This window comes from Lissotriton helveticus, chromosome 3_1, assembly GCF_964261635.1.
Source record: "Lissotriton helveticus chromosome 3_1, aLisHel1.1, whole genome shotgun sequence".
Taxonomy (NCBI): Eukaryota; Metazoa; Chordata; class Amphibia; order Caudata; family Salamandridae; genus Lissotriton; species Lissotriton helveticus.
In genome coordinates, this window is record NC_136061.1 from 997,322,333 (window position 1) to 997,350,181 (window position 27,849).

At 44.1% G+C, this 27,849-nt stretch overlaps 1 protein-coding gene across 1 annotated transcript in view; it reads right to left on the bottom strand.

Moving 5' to 3' along the window:
• The window catches only part of PLEKHA3 (pleckstrin homology domain containing A3), a 254,424-nt gene that overhangs the window by 187,093 nt on the left and 39,482 nt on the right, over positions 1-27,849 (bottom strand). Inside the window, exon 3 of the mRNA XM_078681500.1 lies at positions 11,827-11,982. Within this exon, the coding sequence (XP_078537626.1) occupies positions 11,827-11,982 (156 nt within the window). The remainder of the gene's footprint in view (positions 1-11,826; positions 11,983-27,849) is intronic.

Genomic DNA, 27,849 nt, shown 5'->3' on the forward strand with positions numbered 1-27,849 from the left:
CTACATGAGTACACTGTGCAAAACTACCGGAAGACCAATCTAATCAATACCAAGATAGTACAGGAAAATCAATAGGACTGGATCATGGCATAAAAGTGACAAAACTATAAACAAGGAACAGAAATACAAGCAGCTTGGTGTCCAAACGGACTAAAGATGTACCTATATCTATCAAAAGGAGGCAGTAAAGGTGAAAGCTCTTGCCCGAACATATACTTTCCTCAAAACAGCAAAGTTGCTATTATGGAGCCCTAGCGTGGATCATTAGCTTCACGTAATGAGAGCCAATTTGACTCCAACTCTCACCTACGGGAGCAAAATACTCCTGGACAGGGATTCTTCACTCCTTGACAAACTGTTTATACATTTTTATAAGTCAGCATTAAGGCTACCAATAGCAGCCTTCTTGGCACAGATGTGGATTGAATTTGGCTCGCAGAAACATCTGTAGAGAAGTGGTAGTCTAACCTTAAACTATGCCACAAGTTGCGCACTGCCAAGGAAGATGGCCTAGATGATCTATCATGGAGAGAACTTAAGATCAGAGGCAACAAGTTGACACAAGGGTGTTCCTTAAAGGAGGTGCTAAATGCATTATCAGCAACACAACTCTGGCATCTCCACGTCTCACAACATATACTCAAAAAGACCATCAACAAATGTCAATAGTACCTGTAATGGCAAGCCAAACCACACTGGCAAGGCAATCTCAAGCCTGGATGGTAATACATTCCTATGCTTATCATAAACCTCATACCTATCTATCTATCAGGTACGGTTTAAATTTTCAAGAAGAACAAGTTTACATCATTGAGATCTGGAGGACTTCCCAACGCTAGAAAATATCCCCAAGTGGCGAAGAACGACTGAAGAAAATAACGGCAGGCCCTGCAGGAATCAAAGTGAATCTGAGATTCATATAGTCTGCATCTGCCCCAATCTACTAAAGCAAAGAAAGGCTCTCCTCCGCACTTTAACTTAGAAATGTGGTCAAGCAGACAAGCTATCATGGAGGCCCTGAAAGCAAAGAGCAGCTTACTGAAAGTCCAACTGCTTACATTTTTAGGAATAGCAGTAAAATACTTAAGGGTTACCTAGCATTTTCCTTCTCAGGAGGCTCTCCGCGACTATACGGCCATAACCAAGTCAGCATGCAGCTGACCCATAAGTGCTTAGATCACTGGACAGCAAGGTTCTTCCTGTCCATCTGACCCCTCTGTGAACCTGATGAGAAGTTGGTACTTCTTTTACCATTTGGCCACCACGTGTCTTTTGTATGTGTTCACAAAGCTTCCTACAGCACTTTCTATAGTCCCTTTCAGGTCCACTAGATACTGCGCTGGGCAGCACAATTATAGCCTTTACTTATGCTCCTAAGAGTCTGTAACCACATGTAATCTTTACGCTGATAGTATTTTTAAATGCTTTTTAGAGCAGGAGCATTAGTTTTTAATAGATTGACTTTAACTGAATAAGTTTACCTTTTATTTGTCTATTTGAATTGTTATTACATGTAAAGGGTTTAATTAATCAATGCATGATCAAAAATCATTAAAAAAAACATTGTGCACTTTCAAAATGCAACCACAAACATGCTGTTTTGGCCACTTTTTGTCCAAATGCTAACTTTCCTTTCAAGTCATACATCCTTCTAGTATAATACATCCATCCATCCACGCTCGGGTCTCTTGCAACGTGCCCAGGATCTTTCTGTGCCGAACAGAGAGGAAGAAGGCTTTGCAGTAGGGATTACATAACAGGAGGAACAGTATATAGCCATTATTGCCTGATCACTTAAAACCAGATTATAAAATGCCTTGGATTCTTGAAAAACATACCGAAAATAGAACTGCTGATATGACTCGTACTGTACGGCTAGAAAAATCAGAAGCTACATTTGTCGAACTTTAAAAACATTTGGTGCCCCCATCTTTCACTCAACATAGAATCAAATGAATGCCACAAGCCAAGATAGAAGCCAGCGTCATAAAGCCCATATTTGAGCTCTGTACTGCGGTATTATAATTCCTTAAAAAAGCATTCAGAGCAGTGAGTAAGAAAACATTTTCAAGGCCAATAAAAAGAAGTACGTGTTTTCCTCATCAAATGTGTGTTGTGATGGCTTGGTTTCATTGCGAGGTGTGCACTTGTGAAAGGAGACTACAGTATTGACTAATAGATGAAAAAGGCTGGAGTGATAGTATACAGAGCTGCAGTGGCGGAATTTGAAACTGGTGTGGCGTATGCAGAACGAATCAAAGTATGCGAGCGAGAGCAGCGAGCTAGCCCGACAGCAATAAGGAGGGTTCCGGGGGGGGGGGGGGGGGGGAATTCTCCCCCGTGAAGATTTTTTTTTTAAATTGGCATCTTTTTGGTGCGATTTGCACTTCAGCACTATTTCTGTGATAAATGGACTAAAAATTCAGTTCTTCTAGGCATTCATAAAAGGAAACTCACACATTATTTCTGAGAATTTCTGGGTTGCCAAGCAAGCCTGACTTCTGAAGAGGGCTAGGGTACTAAGCAAGACTGCTTTGGCTCTACCTTGTCCAATAGAAAACACTAGTTAGCGATGTGAACAAGTTCAATGGACAAACCTGGGGTCTAGGGAGAGTCCCTCTGCTGAGAAAGAAATTTAAAAAAGATTGGCAAATGGTGCGTTTTAAAGCAAATTAATGCAGCGATAAAGCAAGGCTTATTAAGCAGTGGGAAAGTATAGTCTTGATCCTGTTGTCACTTCCTGTGCATACCCCACTCTTGGGCCAATGCCTGCTACCCATGGCCTTCAAACATGCAGTGGGGTTTGCCTTAGGACCTGGACTACAGGGAGTCACAGCATCCAACCTCCTAGGCATATAGCCAAACACAACTGTGCATGGCCACCTTGCCTTTCTTTGCATGACCTACGTAGGTGCATGATTTTTAAAACAGTTTTGGCTTATGCAGCAGGATAGGGGTGCAGGCCTGGCTAGCCCACACCACCAGACAACCTGTGCATGGCATTCAACAGTGCACAGCTTACTTTGAGAGCATGAATTGTCCACAGGCAGGGGCTGCACCAGTCTGTATAGCAGCGATCACCTTTGCTAGCGAACAAGTTGTGTTGGCTCTGGGTGCATACACTAGGCCCCAGTGCTGCTGCACCTGCTGTGCTTTGAGGCCATTTGAACTTGACTTTCAAGCAACTGGCTTTAGTCGGAAAAAAAAGTGCAACAGTGACTTCACTACAACATTCTGAATCTGTTTTAGGTGACACTATTGCATAGCAGGAAGTCCACAATACAGACTGCGACTATAGTGAAAGCACAATTAAATGTTAGGGTTGATTACAGGTGCTCTTCCCATCAGGTAGTGTCAGTTCCACTGCGCCACCCAAACTTCTCTCACACGCTTCTTAGACCTTGGTCCTTCTTAGTCCTTGGACTCTTCTGGTAGATCACTCTTTAGCGCTCTCTATTTAGCTGTCACCGCCTGTCTCACACTGTCTCGTTTTAGCTTTTTATGCAGGTTTCTCACTCCCTCGTTAGATCTCTGTGCCCGTCTCTCACTCTCTTTAGATCTCAGTGCCGGTCTCTCACTCTCTTTTTCAAGTTAGATGGCTCGGGCTGCCTGTCTCTCACTCTTTCTTTAGATCTCCCTGGCTGACTCTCACTCGCTTTCTCTTTAGCACTCTCTCTATTTTGTCCTCTCTGCCTTTCTCAGACTTACTTTATTGATGTGTTAGCCTCCTGCACTTTCCTTATCTTCACTGTTGTCATGGGCGTCCGCAGGGGGGGGGGCAAGGAGGGGCGCTTGCCTCCCCCCCTAGAGCGACCCTCCTTGCCCCCCCTGCGCACGCCCATGAAAACTGTGACTTCAAGACGGGGTTCTCACTCTTTCCTCTCCTTTCTTTTATTTGCTTCCTTGTGAAATGGATCCAAAAAAGAAAGACGCTTTTGCTGGAAATGTATTTTTCTGACATTTTAATTCCAAAGTGCAGCATTGGGAATAAAGGCTAAAAATTTGAAAAATAGATAAATAACTAAATAAAGTAAGACAGAGTGGTAGCAAACTGGCCAAACTGATTTTATTCACACTGAAACACATTAGCACCACTTTTACAGAGTTTGCAAGTGGAGCGCTATTTTTGTTTTCTTGTCTTTGTTTTCCCTGGACTTGGAACCAGTGCATCAATCCTGAAGATACTGCAATGTGTTGATTAGAAAACAAAATGTGTGCTGCCACTCTGCGTCCAGGGATGTGGTCTTTTTACCATACTGCTTACGGTTTGTAAGAATATAAGCAATGGCCAATGAAATGGGCCCATTCAGGGCCCTGTAGTCGTGTCCTAAACTTTTCAGGCAAAAGCACTCACTGATTTCTGAATAGTGAGTGTAAAAGCATTAAGGTAACCATGTTGTTCCTGCTTACATTTCCCATGGTTTGAAAAATTTTGCATTCCCTATAAGTGTTTGCTTTTTCCAGGATGTTGTTACTTTTTTTTTTGTAGGCCGCATATTGCTCTTGTCTAGTGCGTAATTTAAATTGAGCCGCATCCAGGTGTTTATAGCGGGCAACAATTGGGTTGTAGTTGAAGACAGTGGGAGTTTTTCTCAGTGGGGCAGTACGGTGTTCAGTGGGGGAGAATATGTGGCACTATGGTCAGAGATGCTGAATTTGGAACTGGGAACCAGGTTCAGCCTTAATAACCAGTCCACCAGACAACTCTCCTGCGAGAGCACAATCACATGCTTGACCTTAGAAGGCTTCGCAATACCTTAGAAGTCCTGGTGTCTTCGCACCAGCAGGTGGACCCTAGCATGACAAGTGTAGGTTAACCTTCAAGGCATGTCCACCACTATCCATACTGAAGTTCACCTCCAGTCTTGCGGGCAGGCCTATGAAGCAGCACGCCCTAGAACAACAGTCACTGAGGTCACAGGACCCCTGAGAAGGGCCAGCCCTAGGGCGGTGCAACCAGTGTGACCGCACCGGGTGCTGACTTTAGGTGGAGGCATCATGTTTGCAAGTATATTATGGTTTTAAAAACGCTTGCTGCCTCCTTCCTGGCCTCCAGCAACAATAAAAATGTCATGATGACTCTGGTGATTAATGTTCTTCCTAGAGAGAGATCAGAATTTTGTCTAGTGGAAGTTTTGACTCATGGAAAGGTAGCTCAGAGGGTTAATGTACCGGTTGCAAAGAACATGCGCCAAGCAGATCATAAAGTGCACATAATGTAAATAGGTCAGTGGGCTACTGCTTTGGTCAGAGAGATCATTTTGTTACTTGCAGTTTATAAGTTAAAATCCTAACTTAGAACAGTGAGCTATTAACTGTCATCTAAGGGCTGCATACAAACTGCAAGGTATAAATTAGAGCGTTATGTTCCACACCCCCCCCCAGTCTTTGATTATCCTAATGTCCCAAAAAGTGTTCTTTGTGACAGAAATCAATTTTGATTATTAAGGAGAACCCCCAACCACGGTATTACGTTTTAAATTCCGGGTATTGTGTTTCTCCAGACCAATCACTATAAAACTATACGGGCTACTAGTATGGTTGTCATGTGACTCCCACAACTTGCAGTCCTTAGACTTATGTAACATTTTCTATACAGTGATTTACACACATATTGATTGTCTCTGGGTGATGTGTGTGATGTAAAGTGCTCCGACACCCTACAATGGTATGAGTGGCGCTGTAAATCAAATTAAATGCACCTGAGAGAGAGTGGTTATGGAAACTTGGGGGGGGGGGGGGGGACAGTTAAAGGGTGGTAGTGAGGGAATCCATGGCAGAGGTGGTCATTGGGGGGCACTAACAAACATTAATGCACAGGACACCACCAGTGCTATGGCTGGCCCTGCCCTTGGGGCAAGTCTGCCTCACCCATAGGTACCTCCATTGGCCTGGTTTCAGCAGTAGTAGCTGCAACTCACCAGGGATTGGCAATGCAGGACTTGCGCGCACACCAAACTAAGTTCGCAAACTTACAGTCACCTGGCTTCATTCACAATCACTTTTAACATGTGCTGCCTGCTGTGGGGCCACTGGAATTAATTATGCAGCAAAGGATGACAACATTATGCCGTAGTGTTGACTAAATTATGCATTAAAAAAAAGGCTGCAGCGTAATGCAGTATATTTTCAGATATTTTATTATTTTGAAGTGTGTACACATGCTAACAGTCTCTGGAAAGATTTTGCCTTATTAGTACCAGTGTAACATACAAATGCAGCAGTGAGAAAGGTGACCAGTCAACCTTTACAATAGGCCATCCACTCCGCAGCAACATAATTCACATTTTATATTAACTTTTGATATGTTTGAGCTACAAACAATTTATTAGTTTAAATGGTCAGATCATGCAGCAGATCTTGCATTATGAGGCAAATATGGCAGAGCCATAATTTTAGAGAAAACATTTGCAAACTAGGATATTTTGCCATTCATGTTTGAACTGCTGTTGTGGAAAAAGGGAATAGTGCTGATGACAGAAACTCCATGGCTCGGAGACAAATGGCTTGTGTTTCCACATTTTATCGTATTTGGTACATTCTGTGATTAGAAGCATATTCCACTTTAAGAATATATTTTAATGTTAATAACTCATTATAACCTTAAATAATCATGTGTATCGAGTGGTTGATTAAACTGGGCAGTGAAATGCCAGACAAATACTAAAAATTGGGATGTCTGCGCATTCTGGTCACACCTCTGGCTCCACCCACAGATCCAATCCTTGGGTTATTCCCGCCCTCTGATTCTCTGCCCACTGTTCCCCTACTTTTTTTCCCCCACTTCGACCACTGTGTAAGACTCAGCATCCCTGGACCTGTGATGTGCCGCTGCTGCGGGCGCCGCATGTGCCACACATTTACGGGGCCGGGCTTCCGCAAAAGGGAGCTGGCCATTATTGTATCCCTAAACGTGGGCACGTTGTCAGTTTGACATTGACTACACGTACAGGGACTCTAAGTTTCTTTTAAAAATATAGCTAACATTTGGACCTATACATTTTATTTTGTATAAATTAATTGAATGTGTGTAAAATGTAGTAATGCCCGGGGAATTCTAGTAAAGGGAGCACCCATTGGCGAATCATTAGCGTGTGTGATTGCTGCATTATTTATTCTTAACGTTGACGTGCTTTAACTTTGGATAAAAGTTATCATGAGTTCTAGCACCAAAAAGCCAATATTGGTAAATATGTGTGCTACAAATAATCCCTAACATACACTGGCATACAGTATATTCAATCTGGTGCTTTATCATAGGCTGTTTTAAAGTATTCTGATAAAAATCGAATCTTGCTGAAGACAGCCTTGATTGGTGTTGGATCGAGGACCCGGAAGTCTGCACACCTAGCAGACAGAGATAAAGCACCTTGTCAGAAAGTTTAGCGTTTTCCCTACAGGTGGTGTTTGTTGGCCTGTAGCGGGTCAGTCACATGTCCTGGATTCCTGGCATTTAATTGAGGCTATCCCAGTTCTGCGCCTCAGTGTTTCTTGTACCCCAACTGGCACACATCATGTCGGAGGATGGTGATGATGTTAACATTTTGCCCCCCCCTGGAAAAATGTCTGCAGACGCCCATGAATAGTACAGGATACTAATTTAATAAAGTCTTAAAAATACATTCTTGATGTTCTTTAGTGTATCAATCTATAGCAAAGTGAGATCTGGAATCCACTAACAACAAATACTTCTTCGTCTCACTGGACTGATTGTTGCCCAGAAAGCACCATCCTTGTGTAATGGACAGGTCGCTTGTGGGTTGCAGTCCACCAGGCCTACGGTGTCTAGTCGGTAAGTTGACACGGAGCCTACACTTTCACCAAAGGATATAGAAAACCGAATCCCAGGTGGTATTTTGTATGAAAAGAAATCATCCCACCAGTTTCCCGCAAATCTAATAATCTATTAATTGTGAACCAATGTCAGAAAATGCATCACTTCTAAGCTGTTGTTTAGGAATTGGAAAAGGCCTACAGGAAGATCTGAGTGAAGAAAGTTTATTAAGATATGTATGCGGGGAAGGGGTGGCCTTAAAGAGAGTGAAAGGCCTGCCATTAATAAAAGCAAAGTGGTCTGTTACAAGGGACATATTTTTAAAATGAATAATTAATAATACAGTTATGATCTACTGCTTTTACGGAATTGTCGAACTAACTTCAACACTTCAGCATCTGTATGTCAGAGAAACTGATTTTAGAATCCACTAAATTGTATTGTACCCAATGAATAGTTTTGTTTTTAGGGCCATAAAGTCTTCATGTAGATTTATTCTGAGCGGGGATTTTGTCAAAACAATAAAAAAAAAGGGAGTAGCCTGTGGGGCTAAAGAGCCCATACGGAGCAGGAATCCAGGGCGGGAGCAAGCAACAATGTCAGGGGCAGCGAGGGGTACACGGGGGCCTGCAATTCCTCTCATGAGCCTGTGCTACGGCTCTTAGCTTTGGGCAGCAGGTAGCATAAAGCCATTTCTTGAATTGGAAGATGAGATGTATTCTAATGTACTCTCTTCAGCAATAGAAAAAGTGGTCAGCTTTTAGCAGAATGGATTATAAAGACAATTAGGAATTATGAACAGACACAGTGAGGGCCCGAAGCACATTGCCTACTTCCCACAAAGAGAAAATAAAAGTACAAGAAGGGATGATGCGTATTTCTCTTCTGCTCTTCCAAATTCAGGTAAAATGTCTGTTTTCCATGTAAAATGTAAATTGTAAATGTAAATTGATACTTGTATAGCGCACTACTCACCCGCAAGGGTCTCAAGGCGCTTGTACGAATACCGCCGTGGAACCCATCCTGGCTCTCCCTGTGAGGTGTCCACTCCTGGGCACCCCCAAGGTGGAGGCCAGGCATCCTTAGCGTTGTGGGGGCCGTTGTGGCGATTAAGCAAGCTATTGCCCAGAGTTGCAGAGTGGGACTCCATGATTGGAATAGGCACCGAGGCGAGAATTATCAGGTCCGTGGAATTTTTGAGCCAAAGACCCGCCGAGGCGAGGAATTGAACCCTGGTACCAGGCTAGACCTCTGCATCAGGGTCTGCCGCTCTAACCATTAAGCCACACTTCTCCACACATGTAAAGTGCACTGATGCCCATGGGACACGTTGCTATATATAGCTGCAAAAATAAATAACAAATATGGGGTTTTGGGGAAAGAATATCCCCAGAATCAAACTTTGCATGTTACCATACATTTGAGGAACTGGTAACATTCCAGGGACTGAACTACAGTTTGATTAAAAAAACGAAATCATTGGCATTCGCACATTAGATCATCCCGCTGCTGGTCCGCCTTTTAAATTATCAGCCCCATGGTCTAAAATTGTGCCGTACAAACATCTATACCCTTGGATTGAAAATGAAAAGAATACAAACTGCATTTATGTATGCCTGGAGGAAAATATTTACCAAACAGACATAAAGTTTGTGTGTTTAGAGCAGAGTGAGTTGTTTGACAGAGTTGTCTGGCAAATGCTACCATAAGCTCTTTAACAGAGAAACTCGACGTCCGCACTCTTTAACAAAAGACAAATTCAGTGTCACAACTATTGACAGGACAGTGCCCAACCCGTCCTAGGGTAGTCAATCAGACCGCAACAGCAAAAGCGGCTCTCCCATATATTGAGAAATGCAACTAAACAGTCGCAAATTAGACTATCGGACATCGAGGGAGAGTCTGCTATGGTGCCGATACAATGGAAGCAGGCTAAGCTCCTTCCACTATTAAAAAAACCATCGGCTGATCCCCTTGTCACGGCAAATTACAGGCCGATCTCCCTGCTACCAGCGCTGGCCAAAGTTTGTGAAAAGGTGGCCTTTCGACAACTGAATGTCTTTGTTGAAAACTCAGGGGCCCTCCATCCAGCACAGTCAGGCTTTAGATCCTCATATAGTACGGAGACTGCTTTGGTGGAGGTGACGGAGGCAATCAGAGAATGTCTGGATAAGGGCGGCAGAGCCGCGCTGATTTTATTAGACCTCTCTGCCGCCTTCGACGCGGTACCTCACCAGCTTCTCCTGACGCGCCTATCCGCCATCGGCCTTTCTGGGCAAGTGTGGTCATGGGTGAAATCCTTTTTGACCTCCCGCTCCCAGCAAATCTGGATGCCCCCCCATTCCTCATCCACCAGAGAAGTTCAGACGGGTGTCCCGCAGGGCTCAACGCTGAGCCTGCTTCTTTTCAACATCTATATGACCCCACTGCTCTTTCTGGCTGAAAAACTGGGCGCCAAGATTATGGCATACGCCGACGACACCCAGCTGTTGTTCACCTGGGACGACCCGATCGTCAGCACAGAAGCGGCGCAAAGATGCTTAGCCGCCGTGTTCACCTGGCTTGCCCAGGCGAAATTAAAATGCAACGAGGGGAAATCGGAAATCATACTCTATGGTCAATTTCCCCCTCAATTCACAGAAGCTCTGTGGCCCCCAGATTTTCCCCGGCCTCTATCGGAGGGTGGCCCGGCTAAGAATCTAGGTATTTGGTTTGGAGCAGATCTTAGATTTACAGAGCATATAAAAAGACTTACAGGTATCTGCTTCGGGGCCCTCAAATCCTTTGGCAGATTCCTCCCTCTGCTCCCGCAGGCTGCCAAGGAGATGGTTGCCCGGGCACTTATTCTGTCCCGCTTGGACTATGCCAATGCTCTCTTCCTTGGCATTCCGATATACTTGATCAACAAGCTACAACTTATTCAGAATGCGGCGGCGAGACTCCTTCTAGGTGTCTCTAAACGGACAAGTATAAGAGCACAAATGTGCACACTCCACTGGCTGCCGGTGACTCAGAGGGTACAATTTAAGGCTCTGGTCCTAACACACAGAGCTTTACACGACTCCGGCCCCTCCTACATCAAGAAGAGAGTGGCTTTTTACATTCCCCGACGCCCGCTTAGGTCGGCTGCCCAACGACTGATGGTAATTCCTCATTTTCGCCGAGCTAGGATGGGCGGTCAGTCTCTATCGGTTAAAGCAGCCATCCTTTGGAATGCCCTCCCGTTAGAGCTGCGCCACACTCAGGACCTAAGATGTTTTAAAAAATTACTTAAAACCCACCTTTTTAAACAGGCCTATTAACTCATCTTCTCTCGCCAGTTGTGCTAGACTGCTTCGCGCCAGGATACTCAGGAGTAGTTGTGCGCGCTACAAATCACAATATAACATAACATAACCTAACAGGTGAAGTAGACGCAGCAGGGCGAAGAAGCGAAGTATTAACGGGGGACGACCCTTGACATATTGATGGTAATGCACGGCATGATGGTGACCACCTACAAAACAAATCAGTGAGTAAAAAACACTGGAATGAAAACTACAACAGTCCACAAAACAGCAAAATAAGAAGGAGAGGCACATGTGGCTCTAAGAAGTGCAAGCAAAAGCCTTAAATGGCAAATCAACTACGATATAAACATAATTTTTACTGAAACGTATTATCAGCTTCCAGTTATGACCAGACGTATGTGCGACTTTCAACAAGCTGGGTAGGGCACTAGAAAAAGTTCATACTTATATCATCGGAGTCTAACTCAAAACACCTGTACTAACTATTCAAACCAGGTGATTAGGTTTACCATTTACTTTAAACAATGTAGCGGTCTCACAAAATCTCGATCATGTTCTTTAGCCGATATTTTGATACATCCACAGAACATAGCCTCGCAAAACACACAGCCTTTCCAGACCCTTAGAAAATCCAGGAATGCTATCCATAAAAATACAAAGAAAAATACCAAAATACCCACAGTACTGTATTTGCATCTATAGTTGAAATACATCTGTACTGAGATTTTTAAATGTTTGATGAATCAAAAGCATAATAAATACCTTTTTCTTTTTTAGTCCTGGTTTCTGTAAGACAGGCTTTAGAACTTCCTAGTGCAACAAGCCACCTCTGCCTTTCAGCAGCATTGACCGCTTTCATATAAAAGTGCTGCTCCCCTGGTATTATTAGCTCCAATCGAGAGTTGTCTGTTGGATGAACTAATAGCAAAGAAGAAAAAGGTAGATTGCATTTTAGTGCACATGATCTCACAGTTTGCCACTTTCAACACCATACTACCCAAAGGATACATATTGCACTAGCAGGACCAGTTCAACATAAATTGTACATATATGTGTAAAGGGACACCAGTCTTCCTTTACAGTGCATCTTTATTGGTTACTTACTTGCAATTGTCAGTGAGGTAAGTACACTTCCAATCATCCTCAAGAGCCAGGAGTTTCTGTATCTCAGACAATCAAAATAAAATGCCCACATAGGTTATTCCTTACTTAATTTTGTAGCCATCTATTGTTATTGTCATCCTTTAATTTTTAAAGTTCTTCTTAGTATTCAGTAACATGTAAAACCAGCTGCGTCCCATGCAGGTAAGAGCAGTGGGGCCGGGTTGGGTGGTATTTCAATGGCCGATGACGAGGGAAAATGTTATAATTAATTTTCCCTCATCATCGTCCGTCGAAATACCACACCACCGCTCTTACCTGCATGGGCCACGGCTGTGTAAAACGGATGTTTCCATGTCCCCCTGTTACATTTTAACTCTAATACAGTACTTAAAAGAAAGAAATGGAACAAATCCACACATTATCAGATTAAGTATAGTTTTCTAGAATCCCATGTTTAAAAAGAAAACTGCTAAAAAATGATTTTGTCATACAGGAGGCAGCACACCATCAAACCGGAGGAGTGTGTAGCAGAGCTTAATTTTTAAAGAAAACAAATAGGTGCGGCAATCTAAATATTTTTATGACCCCGTCACTGTTGCTGTTTAATGCCTGGATTGATGAACAAAGGACCCGCCTAAGCTTGATCCCATCTCATTCTTCCGTCACGTTGGACTCCCATATCTTTATATCAGTGTTGCATATTATTTTTCTTCTCTGTTTTCTCCATTTGTTGCTGTTTTTATTTTACTGCTTTGGCTATATAACATGTGTAGGCAGTGAATATAAGAGAACTAGAAGGGGGAGGGTGGAAGTATAAGTAAGGAAAAAAGGGGGAGAAGTAGGTCAGGTCTAAAGTGGCGAGAACATGGCACCATCTTGGGCAGGATGTTAACCCCCGTTTGGTGGCAGGATTAAGGACCCCAGTATTTGTTTAAAATGTGCCGCTTGAGCTCTTTTTTGAAGCCGAGTCAGGAGGGATTGCAGCGTAGATCTTTGGGGAGTGAGTTCCAAATAATGGGAGCATTTCCGGAGAAAGAGCGAGACTCTAGCTTTTTTTTTTTACCAAGGGCAGTACTAGCACGAGTGTATTTGTGCTCCTCATTTCTCTAGTGCAGCCCGCTTTGTGGAGTTTGTCTGATAGATAAAATGGGGTCTGATGATGCAAGGCTTTATGCGTAATACAAGCATTCTTGTAGGAGGATCTGCCTTCAATGGGGAACCATTTGAGATCTTGGAGGATGGGGGAGATGTGGTCAAACGGCTTGCCATCCAATATAAGCCTTGCCGCAAGGTTAAGGACAGATTTGATTGGTGCTAAGTGGGCTTTCGGTGTTCCAGAGAGAATGACATTACTGTAGTCCAATCTAGAAAGTACCAGTGATTGAACAACTAATTTGAAGTCATCAGCAGAAATGAAGGGTTTAACTTTCTTGAGGTGCTGTAGAGTGAAGAGAGCGCCTTTGGGCGCATTTTTTATGTGGGGATAAAGGCTGAGGTTGTGGTCAATGCTTATTCTGAGGGATTTAACTGAATTAGAAGTGGACAGAGAGCAGTTGAGAGCTTTAAGGTCAGAGATCCAGAGTTGGATGGGGAGCCTCTTGTTTTTAGGAGTGAAAAGAAAGACTTCTGTTTTTTTAGGGATGAGCTTAAAGTGATTATGCTGGAACCAGTGTTGTATCTTAGTCAGGGTATCAGTGAGGTGCAGAATGTCAGCTTGGAATTTGATCCTGTAATACAGCTGGGTATCGTCAGCATAGAGGTGGTATTTGATTCCTGCTTGCTTGAGAATGAGGGTGAGGGGTTCCATGAAGAGGTTAAATAGGGAGGGAGAGAGAATAGAACCCTGGGGCACACCCAGGGAGACAGGACTAGGTTTACAGAGGCAATTGCTGATTTTAATTTGTTGGGTTCTGTGCTGAAAGAAGGAGGTGAACCATTTAAGTACTAGACCATTGAAGCCTAAACTAACTTTGAGGGTTTGAGTAAGACGGAGTGGTTAACGGTCTAGAAAGCCGCAGAGAGGTCAAGAAGAATGAGAAGGGAGGCCTCCTCTTTTCGAGAGAGTGATGGATTTCATCAACAATGTTGAGCATAGCAGTTTCTGTACTGCAGCCCTTTCTAAAACCTGACTGTAATGTGTCCAAAAGGCAAAAAGAGTCAATGTGCTTGTCCAGTTGGAGCCAGGCGCATTTTTCGAGGGCCTTCAATAGAAGAAGAAGATTAGAGATAGGAAGTAGATTGTTAAGGTCGGTGGGGTTGGCAGTAGCATTTTTGAGGATAGGAGTGATCCACCAAGCTGAAGGGAAACAGGGACACACCCTGTGGCAAAGGAGGCGTTGATGATGATTATGATGGTCCAATATGGAGCAATGATATGCTTTAAATCTTGAACAAGGTTAGCGGGGAGAGGGTCCAGGGTATGAGAGGAGGGTTTGAGCTTAGTGATTATGTTGAGGACTTTAAGCTCTGTAACTGGGGTGAAATTAAGCCAAGATGCATTATTTTTTTTAGAAGTGGGCTGGTGAGGAAATGTTCGGGAGGGGAGTTAGCGGGAGGGAGGTGAACAGGGTGAGGCGGGGGCAAAGGAGTAAAAGATGACTTGGATGGGAGGTCAGTGAGAGTCAAGGCCAGTATGGTGGGAGGGATAAGGCAAAGGATTGGTCAATCGTGGCGATTTTTTCAGAAAAGAAGTTAGCAATTTCATCGCATCTTTCGATTGAGGCCAAAAATTTGGAGGGAGCAGAAGCTGTTTGATTTTTGATAACACGGATTAGTTCCCTGGGTCGATTTTTAGCCCGGTCAAGCTGAGGGCGGAAGAAGGAGGTCTTTTCGTTGAGGATGTGCTTTTTATAGTCCGCACTTGCAGTTCTGAGGAGGGCAAGATTGAGGGGTTAGGGGTGTTGCCTCCACGTTCGTTCGACCAGCCTAAGTGAGCGTCTCTCATTGTGAAGATCAGCATTAAACCAGGATTTGGCGGGACTGTTTTTATGCAGTTTTAATTTGGCTGGGGCAATATGATCAAGGACCTCGATGATGGATTTGTTGTAGTGTTCGGTAAGGTCATTAGTATTTTGAAAGGGAGAAGTAAGTTGAAGTTTTGCTTTAATCTTAGTCTCCAGTTCGCCAGGGAGAATAAGGTGAAGATTTCTGGTTAATTTCCTATGTTTGCTGTTTATAGGGGACAGGGGGGTACGGCGCAGTTAATCGTGAAGAGAATAAGGTGATGGTCGGACCAGTCAATGGGGACAATGCGGGAAAGGGAAGCCAGGTCTTTGCTAGTAATGATAGCGTCAAGAGTAGCCCCTTTGGAATGAGTTGGCAAATGGCTGAGTTGATTCAAGTCAGTAACGTTGAGTAGGTCATTGAGGATGTTAACCGAGGAATCATCCTTATTGTTCCAGTGAACATTAAAGTTACTGAGGAAGAGGTTTTTCGAGTTGGAAATCGAGGCTTGGGAAAGCAAGTCAGCTTTAAGTTCAGCTCCGATGTATTCAAATGTGGCTTGATCGGAATTTGGAACGAGGGAGAGTTGGAGTTCATCTTTGTAGATTATGGCTAGGCCCCCTCCAGTCTTGTCAAGTCTATCTTTTCTGAGAACGGGGTAACCTGGGGTAATCAGGTCAAGAATAGATGCAGAGTGAGCCTGGTTTCGGTAAGAAAAGCGATGTCAATGGCTTCACTAAGGATGGTTTCCGAGATTTCTGTTGCATGTCGTGCGGCCGATCGACAGTTGACCAGCATGCAGTTGAGGGGTTTAGGGCTAATTTTGGAGGGACTGCAGGTATGGATTCTGGTGAGTTGCGGAGGGGGTTTGGGTGCGACTGGGGAGGAAGGGATACGGCTTGTCCCCAGGATCACGGAATGGCGGAGTGACGTGTAGGCGGGTCGGTAGTCATGGAGAGAAGTGGAGGAGGTCTGGGCGAGCCAGGGGAGGTGGGGAAACGGCTACTCCCCAAGATTGTGGATGCAGTGTAGGAGGATCAATAGTCCTGGGGATAGGGGGGGCAGGGGATATTTAAGTCCCCGGGGTCCGGGGAGGAGGGATGGCTCAGGGTTTGGGATGATACAAGAGGACTGTAACCAGAGGGTCCACCGGTTGGCTTAAAGGGAGGGGTAGTCTTCTCTTGTTGAGGGGATGTAATGATCGTTTGTACGGGGCCATGGAAAAGATATGGTTGGTAAGATTAGGATCGCGGAGGGAATTAAAGTCTTTCCTGAGAGATGAAAGTTCAAACGTCAGGATAGAGAGGTGGAGTTCTATGTTAAGGAACGATTGGGTCAAAAGAGTGGAGGGTAAAGAGGCAAAGAGGTCGGTGGGGAGAGGGGTATGTTCCACATTAGACAGGGAGAGAGGAATAGGGAGAAGACGTGGAGGGAATCCAGGTGGAGGGAAGTGAGGGGTGTTCAAGATGCTAGACTGAGGATGACTCGTAGTGTGAGAGCCATCATACCCAGGGGCCTGGTGAGTGCTATGAGAAGAGGGTGCAAGGGGTGAGTAAGGTGGGGTGCCATCTTGTCTATGGGGGTGGGGTCATTAAGGTTGCAAGGGTTTGTTGTCCTAGGTGGCGCCGTGAGCGGGTCGGAGTGATGGGGCGCAGGGTGTAGGGGGATCGGAGTGGGGGGAATCAGTCGGAGAGGGCTAGGATGAATGAGAGGTACGAAGGGTGTGGTTAAGAATGAGTGGGAGCGAGTCAAGAGGAGGGGGGGAGATGGCTTGGGAGGCCGAGTGCGACAGATAATCAGGAGAAGGTGGAGAGGCAGATGAGGTGAGGGGAGAGAGTGTTTGAGTGCTTAGGGAAGATGTGGAAGTGTCAAGCGCAGAGGAGGATGCTAAGGGGGCGGTGGGATCAAAGGTCGGGATTGGGAGACTTCATAGGTAGTATCAGAATCAAGGAGCGGGGAGGATGGCGTCAAGAGGCGAAGCCTGGGGGATTTCCTGTGATCGAGAGGCTGCAGTGATACGGGTGGGCGAAGAAAGTAGACCGTATAGGGAGCTACAGTGGTGCTCGAAGATGGTGAGGTGGTTCTCAGTGGCTTGAATGAGGCTATTTCCGGTATTAATGATAGAGATGTCGATATCGCCTTGAAAAGTGGAGGAAGGGGTGGTGGACAGTTTCCAATCATATGGAATTTTGCAAGATTTCGTTGTGGGGAGGTGGTGGAGGAAGATACTGTTCCATGTAAAGGGGCGTCAGGAGTAAAACATTTAGTTAGTCTTGATGATGGAGGTGAGGCTAATGTAATTAACACACAAGAGAGGGGGGGAGGGCCCAAGGGGATGTTTAAAGACCCCACACTACTATAACCCCTAAATACAAACTATTACAACAGAAAATAGTAGTGGGTCTAACAAACAGTTGGCTCAAGTATGTGTCTGCAAGGTAGATTTGAACTACGTCAAAAATTGAGCATCTTTCCTGTGGGCAAAAACGCTGCCCATACTAGTCCCGCTAACCTGCAAATAGAACGCATATAGAACGCATCCTCAAACTGAAAAAAATTCTCAGTCATTGCTATTGTAGCCAAAGTCATAATAAGGTTCACTGGTGTGATGGAATTGAGTTCCCTATTTGTTAAAAGCCTCTCCAAGGCAGCTGCTGCCATAGTGCGCGGTTCTGTTTACAAACAAGAGAGAGCAAACATAGCTGACTTTAATAATGGAGCGCTCTAGCTAAATAGAAAAGATAATAATTCACTTTTAACATCAATGAGACTCCGTGTTCGGCGCATTTAACTGACATGAGAAAGTGCTCGGTTCATTCAACAAACAGAGCCGACTCTTAGTAAACGGGGCGTTCTAGCTAGAGAAAAGATAATAATCTGCTACCAACAACAATTGGACTCCGTGTTCGGTTCATTTAACGAACATGAGAAAGCGAACAGAGCCGATTTTGGTAGCGAGGTGTTCTAGCTCAGGACGCTGTTTATGTTAACAATGTGCTACTTACAACGATGAGACACATAAAAGCTGCACGACGTTATTCGTGTTTACCATACAAAGAAAAGGCTCTATGAAACTAAGTAGCACATTAGAGCATGCCTTTGTTCAGAACATCACGAACATACTTAGGTGGAGTCACAGGATGTTTTTGCTGATTCTTAGGTGGTAAAATGAAGTCAGTGTTCTGACATGTCATACTAACCCGACATTTAATATGTTTTCCTTTCTTATGCTCATCAGTGCGGGGCTCCATGTACCTGAGCTGTGGCCAGGTGGGGTGGAGCTTTTCTCTCCTACAACTTTGGTGAGTGAGAGGAATCACTTTAAGCTTGGAAAGTGTGGTGTACTCTGTGAGCCACTATTTTTCGATTTTGCAACGATTCACCTAATACATATAACTTTGGTATATTGTAACCTAACAGACTTATTGATCTGTTGGTTGTTGTCTTTTTGTATGTGTCTGCATGGACATCACATCTCTACTGGGATCGCTTGGATTTCACTAAAAGGTAGGAGAATGATGTACTACTGAAATATCCAGGTGATAGTTTCCTCACCTATTTACTTTTTAATGAGCAGTCGCAAATAAGGTCCTGAAGAAAGCAGCAGGATACCGGAGGGATCCATAATTTAGTCTGCAGAAACATGTTGACCACATATAAAGTGTAGTGGCTATTTGTTAAAACCACTAGTATTGCACGCTTTTTTACATTGGGAATAGAAAGGTGTTTATTAAAGTTTGTTTTCCATTCTATTACCCAATTTTAGCTGTTCACATCACAGTTCACACCCTTTCACTCTACACATGCACTGCTCTTGAGTTGTCCATCCTTACCCTGATATATGAGAACAGAAAAAAGGTTTCCATTTCCATCATTACTATGGGCCTAAAACCTACCTTCCCGGTGTGAAGGAAACCCAAATGATGAACAGGGCGCCCAGGATCGACAACTGATGGGTATTTTTCCACACAGGAAAGATGCTCAATTTTTGACGTAGTTCAAAATCTACCTTGCAGACACATACTTGAGCCAACTGTTTGTTAGACCCACTACTATTTTCTGTTGTAATAATGTAATTAATCAACAAATAAGGTTTCCTGGTGATGAATTAATAGTTTGTGTTTCAAGTTCTTCTTAGCATTTTTATAGAGGTTAGGGGGGTAAAGGCGTTGAGGCGGTTTCATTACTCTGAGTACCATGCCTTGTTCCGTACATTTCCCCCTTTACAAAACACAAGCAGTCTCAACCAGGATCCATAGGATAACTGAAGGCCTCACTACCCAAAGTAGTTTAAAGTTGGTTAATAGAGAAAAGCTCAGCCAAAAGACCGTATCTGATCTCCTTCCCACTACTGTTTACAAATATTCTGCAGAGAGCACTAGACGTGGAGCAACAAGACCCTTGCCAAGACCACCTGTCCTAACATTCATCCCGAACTCACAGATGAAACCATTATATCCCACCAACAGTGATGAACACAGTTTTTGGCCACCAGACACCTCAAGCTCATTAAGTGTTTGTAATGTCTTTTGAAGCAGGGGATAAGTTTCAAACCTCCACAACATCCTAAGCAGTGCTTTAAATGGGCTGATTGCTCAGTAATTGACACATCTTATTTTTCAGTCTGATATATAGGGTGCTAGCAACATTCATATTGAACATAATAGATTTGGGCTTCATCCATTGGTCTATTAAATACTCATTCACATTTTGCTTCTGCCTACCAAAGCATAAAATGTTGGACACTAAGAGTACCCAGTTTACCTATTGGCTCTCTTCATTTTGGGTGCCTGCACAAAGCCTGTGTACAATGTTCACATCCACCTAAAAATAGTTATTTCATGTGTAGTTGCAAAGCTGGATCAAAGTGTGGTTTTTTATATTAACTTTAAATACTGGCTATTTGTCTGTAATTTGGGTGTCTAGTTACATGGTAATTTCTTTCCTATCTCCTTTTTGAAGTTTTTGTTATGAAGTGCTTAAGTGACATTGAAGCATTGTAGCGGTCTCAGATTTGAAAGCTTGGTTAAGTGATGATTTATTCTGGTCTCCCTAACAAATAATAATAAAATGCATAGGACAACTAAACGGTGTGTTATTTAAAAACATCACTAGAAAAACAGATGCTTAAGTGAATATTTTTTTAATTTACAAATATTTACTTGCATAGACAGCTATGGATTGGTTCAGCACATTCCCTGTTTGTCACACCTGTTAACACAATAAGTGCAGTACACTTTAGCTTGATTGCATTTAAAGAAATAAGTGTGATGAACACCTTCATTTTTAGGTTTCGCCTCGCCGAAAGCTGCGCAGCAGACTTTCGCGCAGGGCGAAAACTTTTGTTTACTAGTATGGACAAAAGTCCCGCTTCTCACTTCCATTGGCTAGCTCCATAAATGGAGGCTAGGCATTGGAAGTGAGATCTGTCCGTCATGGTCCGAGGCGATTTGTGGGCGTTCCGGGGATGTTTTTCTCATCCTGCCCCTTTTAGCACGTCATGCGGCTGTGGGCGGATGTTATTTTTTTTGGGGGGGGGGGACGGCATGTTGTGTTCAGTTCATCGTGGCGTTTGCAGGAGTGAGCTGCGCGATTTCTGTTGCCGGGATGTGTTCCTCGATTTGCGAGCAGATAAGCAGCATTTTCTTTTAATTTTATTGTAACTTTGTACGTCTTTCGTCGTCTCTGTGTATTGTTGTGGCCCCCCCTCGTTGCTTGTTAACATTTGTGGAAATCGAGGCAGAAGTAGTAGTCAATAGCTCAAGATCACACATCAGGCACCTTGGACAACGTGGAGCTGGGGGGGGGGGCACCAGCACAGCGCCTGGAAGGCCCTCTCGCACCCCACGTCCACGCCAGGATCATGGGCACACGGAGCCCGACCGCGGGGGGCATGGGACGCCCCGGATTGCTGTGCAGCCACTTTTATTTTCTTTGCCATTTTCACTATTTTTTTTTATCCTGTTCCCGCCCCCCTCCCGCTGTCCGTGTGCCCGTTCCGCCCCCCCTCCCGCTGTCCGTGTGCCCGTTAACCCGCCCCCCTCCCACTGTCCGTTTGCCCGTTCCCGCCCCCCCTCCCGCTGTCCGTGTGACCGTGCTTAATGCTTGTTTAGCCATTATTGTTTGAATTAGCGAAATGTTGCTATCTTTTTGATCACAATGCAGCCTCTTTCATTTGATGCCCCAATCTACCTAGTTGCACTTATTTGTACCCAATATCTCCAGAACATGTTCTATCAATGCTACTTCCTATAATATGTCTTTAAGCTTGTGTCATTTATTGTCTTTGGCGCTTTACAGCGCTCGGCTGGATAAGTAGAATTTCCGCACCTCCATTCATGAATGCAGAGCTACTCGTCCTCTGTCCATCAACTAGCACCAATACCTGCAATTACCCATCCACACGGACAGCCCCCGCACTTCCCCTCATCTCACGGCATCTCCTTCATGACGGGAGTTTAAACACCCAACCTCCCCATCCGCCTCCCTGCTGTCACCATCCCCTGCAGTTTGGCTTCTGCTGTATTATGTGTTAGGAGGTTGTCTACCATGCACGGGTGTGTCTGCAGCGTGGATTTATTTATCTGCGTGAGGTGTCTTTTTTTCTTTTACGGATTATTTCCGCAGGATCGGTGCACTTCTTTGCAGCATGGCATGTGTTTGAGATAATTAAATTGGTGTCGCTATCACTAGTACACTAGTATGCCAATGCAGTGTAATAAGAATGAGGTCACAGGTGAGTGAGAGGTCCATTGCCCCCCCACAATGGAGTCTTTTAAATACTCCACGGAGTCCTACTGGGTTACGTTACCTTGCTTAGGGCTCTTGCACTATTATTATGCCTCTGGATGGCTGTATGTGTGTGAATATGCATGGTTATGTATCCAGCAAGGAGACTAATCATGCTGGGAGCTCAGGCAGTATATAGGGTATTTCTCTGAATGCATGTGTGTGTCGTGCAGGATGAATGTGTGGCTGTTGTGGGTATGTTTGCGCCTGAAGAATGTGTGCAATAAACTCCAGAACACACCGGCACGGAAGGTTACACACCAGGATGACACAGGGGATACGCTGGAATCCAGACCACGGAGTAAACGCTAGCATCCATAATCCGGAACATACACCAGAGTACACTATATATATATACACACACCTGAACAGAGAGGTGCAGACTCCGGAAGAAACTAAGCACAGTTTTTTTATTTAGTGCATTTTTGTATAGCGCGGACATTACCCAAAGCTGTCAGAACGCTGTACTATATGACCAGTTACTTTACATGAGAAACGTGTTACTCAATAGAACGTTTCAAAAAATAAACAGGAGACTAAAAAAGGTAGGGTACTCGCAGTGTGGAGGGGGGCTCGCAGAGTGTGTGGGGAGGCTCGCAGTGTGTGGGGGCTCTGTGTGGGTGTGTGGGGGGGGCTCGCAGTGTGTTGGGGGGCTCTGTGTGCGTGTGTGGGGGGGCTCTGTGTGGGTGTGTGGGGGGGCTCTGTGTGGGTGTGGGGGGGCTCTGTGTGGGTGTGTGTGTGGGGGGCTCTGTGTGGGTGTGTGTGTGGGGGGCTCTGTGTGTGTGTGTGGGGGGGCTCTGTGTGGGGGGCTCTCTATGTGGCATTTGCGAGAGATTAAGCTATTGACATTGTAAATGACAATGCCATTTATTTATCTGTTTTCAAAACCAACACATAAATAAAGATTTTGTCATTTACAATGCCAATAGCTCTAACTTTTGCAAAGGCAAAACCGTTGCATTGTAAATGCTTGTTTGTTAGGCACTGGAGATTAAGTGATTTGCTTAGAATCACATGATGTTGAGCGGCCCTGCCGAGACTCGAACCCGGTTCCCCAGCTTGGAGGTCAACCGCTCTAGCCATTAGGCACATCCTCCCCCAATAATTGTCTACTGCAGAGAAACTGTGTAATTACTTAATAACTAACTCCTGGAGATAGAAAAAACTATTTACTTTCAGATGTTAATACTGTAACCTGTGTTTCTGTTGGGAGTAAAAACAATGTATTTGCTTGGGGTTCAGGTAGCTGGAAAAACGATCAAAGCATGGGCTGACTAATTATTGAACAAGGTTGTCAAAATCAACCAGGTCTGATGTCCAGAGGTGCCACCTGGATGCCTGCCTTTATGTCTTTGGTCCTCCATTTTCTCATACCTTGCCGCGGGGCCAATGTGCTCTACTACAAATGTCTTTCTGAACTCAAAATTTCACGGATGATCATTTTGTTGCATTTGGACTTTTCCAGCACCAATGCATATGAGGAGTAAGAAGCAAAGGAGGATAAGAAAGAGGAATTTGAAGAGAAAGATGGTAAAAGTGGACAGTGAGAAAGGGATAGAGAGAAATTAAATAATGATGAAAACAAGTAATGGTGGCAAAATACAAAAGTGAAGGAAAAGAGGTTGTAAGACACTAGAAGGAAAACCCAATTTAGCAAAAAGGAGTGGAAAAAGGGTCAAATAACAAAAAAGTTAACTGCAGAAATCATGTAAAGGTTGAGAGTAAAATGGAGGTGAGAATACAAAACGAAGCACCTATCGCTAGACAGGTGAAACATATAATAACAGAAAATAGAAAAAACATTGAAGAGGTGAAACGAAAGAAGCAAAAAAATGAAAGAGTAAATGAGATGAAATGAGAGTATCCACACATAAAATAACCAAAACTTGAAAAATATAAAAAGATTACCAAACCAGCTGGAGAATAAACAGTCTCCATATGTTGTTGGTAAAAATATCAGTAACATACCACACTGGATTCGATATTTAATCTGCAGGTCATTGGTTGCAATCCTTGTTACATACTTCAGTAGCAAAACACACTGGTCGAAAAGAGACACACGAGTAGCCTGTTGGCCATTTGTTCTACACCAAGGTACACTCACCTGCAGTGGAGATGGATGTATGACGGTACAACGCGGTATAAAACACCGCAGACCATCACAACGCAGGTTTTACAACGCAAGTCGTTACCACGACTTGCGCTGTAGGGTGCTGGACTTAGGAATAGTAAAATTTACTATTCCAACACCAGCCTACGTACAGTAGGGAAGGTGCTGGAATAGTAAATCTACTGTTCCTTAGCCTAGAGCGCCCTCCAGCGCAAGTCGTGGTAACGACTTGTGTTGTGAAACCCGCGTTGTAATGGCACTGCGGTGTCATTACCGCGTTGTCGAGGATGTTCCCCGTGGAGATGAGTCAATTCTGTAACTCAGTGATTTGAATACCAGTGAGAAAGCACAGATATTTAAACGCACCTGTGGAACAGGTGTGTTTGCATGTAATACACTGGTCACAAATTCCAATCATAGTGACCTTTTTCCTTTCCAGAATTGCACTGACATTATGAATTGTTCATCAGCAGAGTCCTTTGGTTAAGAAGATGAAACTTGAAAACAAAACAAAAAAAACATTTACTTCTAGATGTCATTTTTGACAAGCCTGAGATCCACCACTACTCCCTACTGCCCATTCCACAGGGCCTCCATTTATCTTACCTATGGGCTTTCTGCCAAACTTCTGAATTTGTCTCTAGACATACAGCTGTTCTGCTTTTTCTCCTGAGAGCTGGTATGTAAAGTTACACCCAAAATTACAGGGCAGCCCAGTGTCCCAAACAATCCTCCTCCTGATAATGCATTGTTAATCATTGAAATATTTCTACGAGAGCAGAGTAGATAACAAATGTTATACTTTTTAGAGACGATTGTGATCAATGTGTCTGCTGAAGTCCCAGGCTGACTTTCAATAGTATCTCGCAGTTACAAGGAAGAAGATGCGCTGTTCATTCTGTACCACCTGCATTTCCTTCCTCCTTTGGGACTACTATAGACAGGATACCCACTGATGAAGCAACATAAGTTGCTGGAGTTTGATCGTGTGGCAGTTACATGCCCATTCTTCATGTGCCAGGAAGAGATGGTAAATTTCTGGCCCCAACTCTACAAGCTATTACTACTCCTCAAACAATGAAGGCGGGCCCTCTACATTTTTATCTTTAATTTTTGACTAGCATGGCCCAAGTGCGTATGATTTGCTTTTTGTACCCAGTGGGGGTAAATCACTCGACAGGAGATATGCTGCAATTTTAGCAGTTACGCTCTGGGTAGGATTTCCACTAGGGAACTGGGTGTAGTAGATTGTGCTTTTTTTTAAGGGTGAGGAAGCGAGAAGAGGTATGGGAGTGGTGTGGAAAGATGAAAAAAGTAAGTAGAACCGAACCATGGTTTTGGAACAAGTATCACTTATATGTTGGGTCACCTTTCCAAAATCACATTAAACATTAAAAGGACAAACATTTGGACAAACAGTCCAAAAAGAAGCTGGTTCAAGCTAAAATCACAGCTGACAATCATGGTAATGCGCATTTGGAGACCAGAATCACTTTCAGAGAGCTCAAGATTGTCTGAAAAATGTGGTATGAAAAACCTTGTCACGCCTCAGTCAAGGGGATCCAAATTTACATCCTAAATTACTCTTTTGAAAATAATATTTCATCACACAGATCTGGGAGGGAGGCGGAGCAGACGTAATTTTTTAAGTAATATGCAACCATCTAACTTTTACATTCTGCTCAGTACGTGGATCAAATCAAGATCTGCTGGGGATCTTTCAAGATCTCAGTTGTATATTAGTGGAGTTTAGACACCATTTGTTCATGGTTGGGGGGCTTACAATTGTATTTTTCAATCAAAGCTGGTCACAACTGTGTGGAGGAAAAGCTTAGTGGAATGGACAATTGCAAACACTCAGCACATGCGACACACGAGACGTGACAAAAGGTGGAGGAGGACCTCAAGAACTGGGGAGGTATGATTAATAGAATTGAGAAATACCCTGGAGATCACACGCCTAGCGAGGCCACAGATTGGATTTGGGTCACTGACTCATGCACAGCATAGCTTATTATAAGAGTGCAGCAAGCGATACCATGTGAGAGCCTGTGACACTGTGTAATTAGAATGCGTGATGCCTTTGTATTCTACTAAGAAGGTTGTAATCACAATGTTTGTGTTTTTATTTTGTTAAAATTTTTTACAAGTTGGCTACAAATAATAAAGCTTACTGGGCTAAGATCCGATCGTTGGGGAAAATAAATAGGTAGGTTAATTAAAACGTTGTGCCTCCTCAACCTATGTCAGATAAAACATGAACATAATAGGGTCTATACCTTTTCTTTTATTCTCTTCCCCATAATCACTACTTTATACTGGTACTTTTTTTGGTGACTACAGAATTGGGTAGCATATCTAACTTTGGTGCGTTCTGCCGGCGTTCCAGTAGGAGTCTGCTTTTAATCAATTTCGCTTCTGTGTTTTAAACGCTCATCTTGTGTTGTTGTTAGATTGGATATTGCACTAGGCACTGGGCACTTTTCCTTCGCGCTCGTGTGCTCCGACCCCGGTCCACCGCAGCTAACGCTGTTTGAGTGGAGGGCGGACACACACGGCGCGACACCCCCCTCCCCCCCCCGGCACGTCAGACGCTGACAGCAGGCAGGTGGGAGTGTACTTGAACAACCAAGCCAAACGCGCAGCGGACTTTGGCGAGTTCTGCCGGCGCTCCAGTAGGAGTCTGCTTTTAATCAACTTCACTTCTGTGTTTTTAACGCTCACCTTGTGTTGCTGTTAGACTGGATATTGCACTAGGCACTGGGCACTTTTCCTTCGCGCTCGCACGGACCATCTCCCCGCTAGACATAGATGAAGTTACTTGCCCGGAAAAATTGGGTTTCTCCGTCAAGGATCAGATAGGACACTCTCTGACGGGTATGATCTGTTATAGGCCACCAGGGGCAATCAACATACAACAACAGCAAGAACTGGTTGATAGAATCAATAATATGGCCCTTACCCATACCAGGCTTTTAGTCCTAGGAGATTTTAATCTGTGGGCTAATGGAAGAATGGACACAGCATTTAACAATCTCACTCAGTCCTGTGCAAACCTGAGCATGATACAATGGGTAACAGAGCCAACGCATATAGAAGGTCATATTTTAGACAAGATATTTGCTGAGGAAGGCCTTATCTCTATGGGGAATACTCAGCCGGTGGGGTGGTCGGACCACTACTTGGTCAATTTTACTGTATCAATTATAAATAAGACGAGGCCCTCGAATAGACAGGAAAGGAGCTTCCGTGGTAGAGACAGGAAAGGACTTTTAAGAAAGGCAAAAACAGGCCCTTTATTTCAGATAGAGACCCGGTTTAATCCTGAGAAACAGGTCACAGAGAACTACCCAGTCCTCTGCGAGCACTTGACCAGGAAGATTGACCAGCTCGCTCCGCTAAAAGATATCAGGAAAAGAGGTAGTCTCTCAGCTCCCTGGTATACAGAGAACCTAAGGAATCTTAAGCTGGCCTGCAAAACGGCAGAAAGAGAGTGGAGAAAGAACTACATGGAAAAGCATAAAGCTAGCTGGAGACTTATCATAAAAAAATATAAAAGAGAAATAGCCACTATTAAAGCAGAATACTTTGCCTCTATCATCCTCAAATCATCCAATAAATCTAGGGACATCTTTGGAATAGGGAGAGATATGACCTACCCAGATTGCACTAATAGTAAAATCAAACCCACTCAGGAGTTGTGCAATGGGTTGGCTCTTTTCTTCCAAGAAAAAATGAATAAGATCGTGGAAGGCCTGAAGGATGCGACTCCATCCGGCCCTTCTGACCAGGAAAAGAAGGAGAAATGTGAGAACAAATCTAGTGGGAACAGCGACCCC